The following is a 9604-nucleotide window of genomic DNA, read 5'->3' as shown; positions in this document are numbered from 1 at the left end:
CTCCAGAGTCTGAACTCTGCTGACCTGCTCAAAGCCCTCTGCTACCCCAGGGTCAAGGTCGGCAATGAGTATGTCACCAAAGGCCAGACTGTGCAGCAGGTAAGTGCACGACCTCAATGAATCACACATCTCCCAGGCCTTTAACAGTGCCAACAAACATTATTCCATTAATAATGCCTTTACTAACACCAACAAACATTACTCTGTCTATGAAGGTGTACAACGCAGTCGGTGCTCTGGCCAAAGCCGTCTACGAGAAGATGTTCCTCTGGATGGTCGCCCGCATCAACCAGCAGCTGGACACCAAGCAGCCCAGGCAGTACTTCATCGGGGTCTTGGACATCGCTGGCTTTGAGATCTTTGATGTGAGTTATCTTCATATTCATAAAAAGTGGGAGGAAGGCAATCTGGGCTTTGATATACTAGACATAATCATAATTCATTTACATTTGTAGTGTCCACATTGCTTTCTCCAACACTGCACCTAGAACAAGAGTTACCTCCAAAATATCTATGATATAACAGAATATAATAATAGGTAACATTTATCAAGAAGTCAGTGTATTTCTGGCACTATACTAAGTACTTCAAAATATTACCTCATTTAATCTTCAAAACAACCCATGAAGGAGTAATTACTATTACTGCTAATTACATGTGGAGAAATTGAGGTGCAGGAAAATCAAAACACTTGCTAAAGATCCTACCACCATAGAAGACAAAGCCAGGACAGGAACCCAGATCTGCAGCTTTTGGTCCACACACCCCATGTAGGAGAAAGGGCCTAAAGGTAGAAGCATAGACACAGTTCATAGTCTTTCCTCTTTTCCTGGTTCACCTGACACACACCATTTCCCTGCCAGGGCATCAACTTCATCATCTATGAAATGAGGACAGAAATTATTACAAAGATTCTTTCAGATCTTCAACTGCTAGACCACATCAGGTCTCTATTTTCACAGACCTCACGTTGTACATCAATTAAAGGTGTTAAGATAAGCTTTCCTTAATAACGTGACATTTCCTTAATAATGTAACATTTCCTTAACTTATCCTGAAGATAAGCTTTACTTAACATCAATTAAAGGTCTTAAGATAAGCTTTCCTTAATAACGTGACAGCCAAAAGTGAAAATGTGAACTTTCATCTTGAATTAGGGAGTGGGGGTAATAAAAGAAGTGAGGCTTTCCCATAAATTACTTTCACCCTTAAAGCTGAACCATAACTCAGAAGATCAAGATTGTACTTTTAATGTATATTAATGCCCATGCAATCTTAGAGGTGGTAGGAGGTGGATTCTACCAGAACTCTTGCTGTGTGATTGACACCTGTGCCCTTAAATAATGCCCGGAATTCATGAAAAAGGGTCATGTCAAAAATAATCATTTTTTCCCCTGGGATTTTTGAAAGAACAACTAAATTAAAATTTATTTTATTACTATATTCCACATTTTTTCAACAAAATATTTTTTCAGTAATGAATTTACTTCAATAAAAATCCATTTAAGGGGCCACCCCGGTGGCATAGTGGTTAGGTTTACACGCTCCGTTTTGGCAGCCTCGGGTTCACCGGTTCAAATCCTGGGTGCAGACCTACAAGCCATGCTGTGGCAGCGTCCCACATACAAAATAGAGGAAGACTGGTACAGATGTTAGCTCAGTGACAATCTTCCTCAAGCAAAAAGAGGAAGATTGGAACAGATGTTAGCTCAGAGCCTATCTTCCTTACTGAACAAAAAAATCCATTTAATGTTGGAAATTTTGTTTTGTGCAGTTCAACAGCCTGGAGCAGCTGTGCATCAACTTCACCAACGAGAAACTGCAACAGTTTTTCAACCACCACATGTTCGTGCTGGAGCAGGAGGAGTACAAGAAGGAGGGCATCGAGTGGACGTTCATCGACTTCGGCATGGACCTGGCTGCCTGCATTGAGCTCATCGAGAAGGTCTGTCTGACTTCTAAAGAAAGGATGAATCATAAGGATAACTCTTCCGAGTGTCTTAAGCAACTCCAGAAAGTATTACTGTAATCTTTCATAGATTGATATCAGAAAAAATTAAAAAATTACTGTTTAGAATTAACCTTCTCCTTTCAACTTTTACATAAGAAGGATGAGAGAATGTTTAGTTTCATTTTGTTCTAACCCGTTTTGTTCTAACACTGACTCGAATCTAATTTTAAAGCAGCACTGAAAATTCTATTGAGATGGTCCCCTTCACTAGAAGAACTATCTCATTAGTTCTAAATCCATCTCCATTATGATCAAAGTGTCAGCATCAGAAATAAAGTCTTTTTTCTAAATAAAAATGAATGCACTTGTAACACAACTGGGGCTTATATAAAAGATAATCTTGAAGTCAAGAAGTCAAATTGCTTATGCTTCCTCATAATCTGTCTTTAAGGAGAATAAATACACAAAATGTCTTAAATAAGGTTTGGGTTATTTATACTGTTTAATTATTGCATATAAAGTAAACATCATTCTAAGTCAGCAAGTCCTTTTCATAGTAAAACAGAACTTTAACAATAAGTTAATTCACTCAATAGGGAAAAAGTGCAATAAATACAGAACATTTTAACAAATCGCCCCCACATGCTGTGCTGACATTTGGAGTTTGTATCTGTCTATTCTCTTCATTGAAAATGATGCTGTGGACTGAATATGAGAAAAAAGGGTGAAAAAGTCATTCTAGTGATAACAAAAGGGCTTATTTGAGCTGTGACCCTGGTTTACTTTACAAATATATTTAATTGATATCAGAACAAATTAGAAAATTACTGTTTCATAATTTGATCAAATGACAGCCCCTATGTATATCTTTTGAGAAAAGGTAGGTTGCCACCAATGTTTACTTTTCTGAATTCAGCCACTGGGCATCTTCTCCATCCTGGAAGAGGAGTGCATGTTCCCCAAGGCCACAGACACCTCCTTCAAGAACAAGCTGTATGACCAGCACCTGGGCAAGTCTGCCAACTTCCAGAAGCCCAAGGTTGTCAAAGGCAAAGCTGAGGCCCACTTCTCGCTGATCCACTACGCTGGCACTGTGGACTACAACATTACTGGCTGGCTTGATAAGAATAAGGACCCCCTGAATGACACCGTGGTTGGGCTGTACCAGAAGTCTGCAATGAAGACTCTGGCCAGTCTCTTTTCCACATATGCTAGTGCTGAAGCAGGTACTTTCTGTGCCCTTAATCTAAATTAAACCTGTTCCCACAGAATGTTCACATATCATTCCAACCCCTGGGATTCTACTTTAATTGATGGGTTTTCTTTTTACCTCAGACAGCAGCGCAAAGAAAGGTGCTAAGAAGAAGGGCTCTTCTTTCCAGACTGTGTCAGCCCTTTTCAGGGTAAAGTATAAATTTAATTTGAAAAACTTATTCAGTTTCTATGAATTATCATAATTATTGCATTTGGAATAAATTAGGAGGGAATGGAATGTTAATAGGAATCACTTTAAATATTCATTCTTGTCAGGGTACAGCCGAAGCAATACTTCTCCTGTAGGGTCGGATGCTTCACCCATTATTCCTTATTACGATCATCTAACGTACTCAGGACTGCCAAAATGTCCTCAGAAGCTTGCTTATTATATAATAAGCCTGATATTTAAAGAAGTTTAGCTGAACTTCAAGACTATCTCTGTGGAAGGCCATATCGTTATCCCACTAATGTTGCCTTTTAAGAATGTTCCTGAGCTCCTCTTTGACAATAAGGTTGAGACACACTCTTTAGGACACCCTTCCACCAAAATACATCTTTGTCCTCTGAGGTGGATTTAATTTTTTGTAATAGCCGAAAATCATCTAAAGCCAGGCCTAGTGATTTAGATGGATGATTAAGCTAGAAAGTATTTCTTGATGTTGAAATAATAATAATAATTTTACTAAAACTAATCTGATTTAGGTGGCTTAAAAACTAGCTCGTCTAAAGGGGAGTGTACAAAATGTCTGGACTAACAGCTGGTTTGTCAGAATTTGTACGGCTAAGGCCCATTCCTTTTAAAACTAAAATGCACATATGACCTATGACCTAAACAGGAAAACTGCCCTGTTCTTTTCCTGTCTCACTACCAATTTGCATTATCTCACCAAATAGACTCCAGTTTCATCAACTTATCCTTGTATATGTTTTCAAGATTAGAAACTCACATCACTTGTTTTGTTTATTTCCTAATGGGTAACTGAGATGTGAAAAAAACCTCAAACAAATCTCTGCCTTCTCAAAGAGTATACCTAAGAAATATTCAGAAATATTTACATGTGAGCTTTCTACGGTAAAGTAAAACATCATCATCTGTCATAAACACTGACTCTATTTCTGGAGTAACTCCCCCCAGGGAGTAACTCCCCCCAGATGCTTCAGACTGTGGATCATTCTCAGGTACACAAGATCCACCCGCACAAAGTTGTACAGTCTCATGATTTTAGACTCTTCAAAAAACAATACAAAACAAGAGGTTACAAGTCCCAGAGAATAACAAACTTGAGGAAGGAATGTCAAAAGTTGGGACAATTGCTAACCTAGGTTACCGAATTACTACTGTGAAAAGTATTAGCACTGAGAGAGATGTAAGAGACCTCAGAGGTAATCTCAACTATTTTCAGATGAGGCCTGGAGAGACAAACAGGATTTTAGAGTCAAGCAGCTCATCAGTGGCAGAGCGAGACCACAGTCTTTGGTCTTTTGATTCCTGGTGGAGAAGACTTCCTGCGCTTCAAGGCTACTGAATGTGCAGTTTGTTTACAGCATAGATCCTAGGCGTTATAAACAAATACCTTGGAGAGCTGCAGTTGGTCCCAGCACTTTGGCCTTTTGGTTCATTGGCATGCTGGAACTCTTAAGATCTTTAAAATACAAAGCAACGGAAGCCTCACAGACTTATACCTAACAGTTAACAGAGTGCCTAGGTTTGTTCCATATAATTACAAAAAAAGCAATCTGAAATAGAACTTTCTCATCAATTCCCTTTTATCTGGTTTTCTAGGAAAATTTAAATAAACTGATGACCAATCTGAGGAGCACACACCCTCACTTCGTACGGTGTATCATTCCCAATGAAACCAAAACTCCTGGTAAGATATAAGAGCATGAAATAGCCAAACAGGCACAAGTCTGAAAACTCAGTGCCCAGCAGTAAGCCCTCTGATATATTTTTAGGGGCCATGGAGCATGAACTTGTCCTGCACCAGCTGAGGTGCAATGGTGTGCTGGAAGGCATCCGCATCTGCAGGAAGGGATTCCCAAGCAGGATCTTATATGGGGATTTTAAACAAAGGCCAGTCTCTGTTGTATTTCACTGAATGCTGTGAATATTTAATCATCGTAATTGTTGTCCCCTGTTCATTGTATTTCATGTATCTTGCTTAGTAAATATTATAACATTAAGAAGTCAAATAATATAGTCTTGCGACGGTAGAACAGAATAACAGGCTAGAAAAGATGGCATTTCTTAAAAATATGAAGGAGCATGCATTAGACCACAAAAAAATCATATTGTTTTACTAACTGAACTTAAAGGACAGTTGGATTTTCTACTTCTACTTTTTCTCTGAGATTTTTATTAATGTTTCTTTTGGGTATCATTTGACTTTCACAGATGTTCACATCTTCCTAATCATTCTTCCTTTCTTTGACTGAACAGATACAAACTTTTAAATGCAAGTGCTATTCCAGAGGGACAGTTCATCGACAGCAAGAAGGCTTCTGAGAAACTTCTTGCCTCTATTGATATTGATCACACCCAGTATAAATTTGGACATACAAAGGTATAGCTATTATTTATTTACACCTGATCCAAGTACCTTCTGTCATTTCTGTGTCTCCTGTAGTATAGGAATGACTTGTGACTCTCCCTTTCTGCAGGTTTTCTTCAAAGCTGGCCTTCTGGGTCTCCTGGAAGAAATGAGAGATGAAAAGTTGGCCCAGATTATAACAAGAACTCAAGCCGTCTGTAGGGGATTCCTAATGAGGGTAGAATATCAGAAGATGTTGCAAAGGAGGTAACAACCATGCAACATATCAGAATTGTAGTGTCCCTTAGGGACTATAAATCAGCCTTCCTCATTCACTCTTTCATTTTATAGCTAAAATGTGCCTCTCACCCAGTTCAGAACTCAGTCCTACAACACAGCAGCCTTTGCTCAACCCCTTACACGTGGATTCCCTCCAAAACTTCCCTCTTCCCTCCAATTTCTCCCTTTCCATCCATCTCACATACAGCTGCAGGAATAACTTGCAGTAAGCACTATTTTCATCACCATAGTTCAGTTTGTGGTTCCCCCTGGTCTCCCACGTCAAGTCCAAGTTGTCTTGCACGGCTGTCAAGGCCCTCTCTATTCCCCACCTCATTTATCATTTCCAACCACACAGACTTTCCCAGGCAAGCTAAACAATTTGCTTATCTCCCATTTTCATGTTTGCATAAGCTCTCTCCTCTCATCCTAATTTATCTATTTACAAATTCAAAATTTCCTTTTCTCCTTTCTCTAATTAACCTCATCCTTTCTCTAATTAAGCTCTATCCACCCTGTACTACTGCATTCCCTGTCGTTACACACAGATTTTGCATTCATTTTGTTCATCTTTACTTATTTAGGTCTGCGTTATAAGTGTTCCTAAGTCTTTTCCATGTACCTACATCATAGTTTGTGTCATGGTATCTGCCTTCTCAGAGTTACGGTTCTTATAAATTAGATGTATAGAAATAGAATTTCCAGTTTAGCAAGCTTGAAGAGACGTACATATCGCTACAAGTTCAAACCTTGCCAGTCCATTGCTATAGTTTGCAGAAGGGTTATCTTTTATTACCATTTTTAAATTTTATTTAAATAAACAAATTTTGGAGCTCAACCCATGCTGAACGCCCTGTGAATATTAACAAACTAATTGAGCAGGTAAGAATGAGGCATTTGAAGTAATTTGAGAAAAGCCAGTATATTATCTGAAGAAGCTAACAAAATGAGTTTATAAAGTGGATAATTCAGGGGTGATTAAAGTAAGAGGAAAGGCTTCAAGGAAAACACAATAAATCATAAGATCAATTTAGATGGAGCAATTCAGAAAGCAACCTACGCCATTTCACAGTTCATATCTGTATGCCCACAGCCAAGCATTACAATCAACTTACAACTGCCACATCCACTCCAAGACCACTAATACTGTAATATTTCAAATGATCTTAAAATGGTACGTGTCACTCATACTTGCCAAGCATTCCCCCACTAAAGTCAACGTCTTTGCTGGTTTGATAGGAACTTGAGAACACAGAATTGTTCAATATGAGCAGTATACATCAGCAAAGTGGTTACACTGAGGACTACTGAGTGTGAGTGTGAGGACGTGTGTGTGCATAAAGCCTGCATCTAACATATACAAAATCTGACATATCGGTTACAGTAGGGGAGTCACTAAAAGGGGAGTTTGCGTGTAAAAAAATAACCATAGCAATGACATTGTCTCTAATGGATCATCCTGCACTCATGCTTTTACGTCATTTTAGAGAAGCCCTCTTCTGCATCCAGTATAATGTACGAGCCTTCATGAACGTCAAGCACTGGCCCTGGATGAAACTGTTCTTCAAGATCAAGCCGCTCCTCAAGAGCGCGGAGACTGAGAAGGAGATGGCCACCATGAAGGAGGAGTTTCAGAAAACCAAAGACGAACTCGCCAAGTCAGAGGCAAAAAGGAAGGAACTGGAGGAGAAAATGGTCACTCTCTTGAAAGAAAAAAATGACCTGCAACTCCAGGTTCAATCAGTGAGTGTGCTGTATTCTCAATGCACCATGTTACAGAGCTTTTCTAGAATTCACAGACACTTTGAATTTACAAAAGGCCTTTTCTTGAAAAAGAAAATCTTGAGTTGCTTTTTTTACGAGTTCACTTAACTTTCAACACGCCTATGAGGAAGTAAGGCACAATCACTTCCAAATTACAAATAGAGGAGGAAGGCTGAAGAACGTATTTAACGACATCACATCACGACTTTCCAGTCGTGAAGGGAGACATTTAAAGGCAGGTCCCCAAAACTCAGTTTGCCTTGCCAACTCCATCCCAGCCTTAAAGGGATAGTCATCTTTTCTGAATCCAAGTGAATGAGACTGTACTTAAAATCAAGAAAGCCAGTTATTCTTATTCCTCTCTGTATCCCTTTTCCCCAACCCCTGAGTTTCAGCTCAGTAAATTTATTTGCAGTTACCCGAACTGCACCAGCAGGCTGTGAGGCAGAGCAAAGTGCCTCTGTGAGTCTTCCTTTGACACAGATCCCAAGTTCTTAAGGCCTCTGTTTATTGGTTCAGGAAGGAGCTGTCATCAGAATCTGCAGGAGGTTTGGCAGCAGCGCTCTGGCCAAACACAACCTCCCATTTCTCGGTCCAACAAGCCCAACACCGACCGTCATGAAGAAACCCGTGAAAAGGATAATTTTCCTAAACTTTTTAAGCTATTTTCAACTTTTCCTTCTAATTTCACTTATACAAAGGTTTCATTTTCCCAAAAGCATAGGATCACAGCCTCTTGATCTTAACCTCTTTTCATAGGTGTATCATCAGTCAGTGAGTAATATCTGTTGAGTGTATCACTATTGAAAATAAAAGCAAAGGGACTTTGGGAGATCCCCCATTATCATCCATTTAAGCATTTTAAAAACTCAAGATATGAACAAAACAAACACTGAGAAGTTAAAGAAATTCCCCAGGCCAGAGTAATCTAATAAGTTAGTGGCTGAACTGATTTTTATTTGAGTCCTTTAGTCACTTATAAAAACTTTATGGAGCTATATATTTTCTCAAAATTACATGTACTTTATATTTTAAAATTCATTTTGAGACTAATAGGTAATGCTTAAATTGGAAATTTTGGACAATTATAGCACTCTTGTGGACTATCAGGAAGGTTTTGAGTGTATTAAAAATTCCTGCCTGGAAATGTACTCATAGGCATAAAATTACTTAAGTTCTTTTTCTTTTCTGTTTTAAATTTAATCTAGCAACTAGTTGTTTGAGGTGAGTGAGGAATGATCAAAACCAAAACTAACCAATTGACTAAGTGAAAATCTTTGAATATTACAGCTGAAATGCTCTTAGCAATCATGTATTCCAACCCCCTTCCTTACATATAAGATAATTGAAAGTAAGAGGAATAAAGCAATTTGCCCAAGGTTGTACATTTGCAGGCAAATTTGGGGCAAGAACCCAGGCTTCCTTTGATCCTTCCACTCTTCTACACACTACTTTTTAAAATAGTCGATTGCTTCAATACAATCATTTTTCACACTAATTTGCTTCTAAATCTATAGTCTCACTTCTAATTAGCTGCATTTCTCCAAGTCATGTAATAATGTTCAATTAACTTTAATTTATATTCATGCTGAGAAATTCATCAGAATTCAGTAAACACTACTATTTTGTGCAAAGAACAAGTTTAAAATAAGTAACAAATTCTCTAAATATCCCAATGAATCTCTCTACAGGAAGCTGACGCCCTGGCTGATGCAGAGGAAAGGTGTGAGCAACTAATTAAAAACAAAATCCAGCTGGAGGCCAAAATCAAGGAGGTGACTGAGAGAGCTGAGGATGAGGAAGAGATCAACGCTGAGCTGAC

At 38.7% G+C, this 9604-nt stretch overlaps 2 protein-coding genes across 2 annotated transcripts; both read left to right on the top strand.

Annotated features, from left to right (window-relative positions):
- Positions 1 to 10: 10 nt before the first annotated feature.
- LOC124234577 (myosin-8-like) lies at positions 11 to 5334 on the top strand. Its single transcript, XM_046651916.1, has 7 exons — positions 11 to 99; positions 216 to 365; positions 1775 to 1945; positions 2868 to 3177; positions 3287 to 3354; positions 4992 to 5079; positions 5165 to 5334. The coding sequence occupies exons 2-7, from the start codon at positions 261 to 263 to the stop codon at positions 5305 to 5307; spliced, it is 885 nt and encodes a 294-aa protein (XP_046507872.1). The 5' UTR covers positions 11 to 99; positions 216 to 260; the 3' UTR covers positions 5308 to 5334.
- Positions 5335 to 5446: 112 nt separating this feature from the next.
- On the top strand, positions 5447 to 9598 carry LOC124234578 (myosin-8-like; the record flags this gene model as incomplete). The annotated part of the gene is made up of 5 exons (XM_046651917.1): positions 5447 to 5502; positions 5649 to 5772; positions 5870 to 6006; positions 7506 to 7761; positions 9474 to 9598. Coding segments are annotated over exons 1-5 (698 nt in total), but the record flags the coding sequence as incomplete, so codon positions are not given.
- Positions 9599 to 9604: the final 6 nt, after the last annotated feature.

Source organism: Equus quagga, unplaced genomic scaffold (assembly GCF_021613505.1).
Source record: "Equus quagga isolate Etosha38 unplaced genomic scaffold, UCLA_HA_Equagga_1.0 91719_RagTag, whole genome shotgun sequence".
Taxonomy (NCBI): domain Eukaryota; kingdom Metazoa; phylum Chordata; class Mammalia; order Perissodactyla; family Equidae; genus Equus; species Equus quagga.
This window is presented reverse-complemented; position numbering and strand designations above follow the sequence as displayed.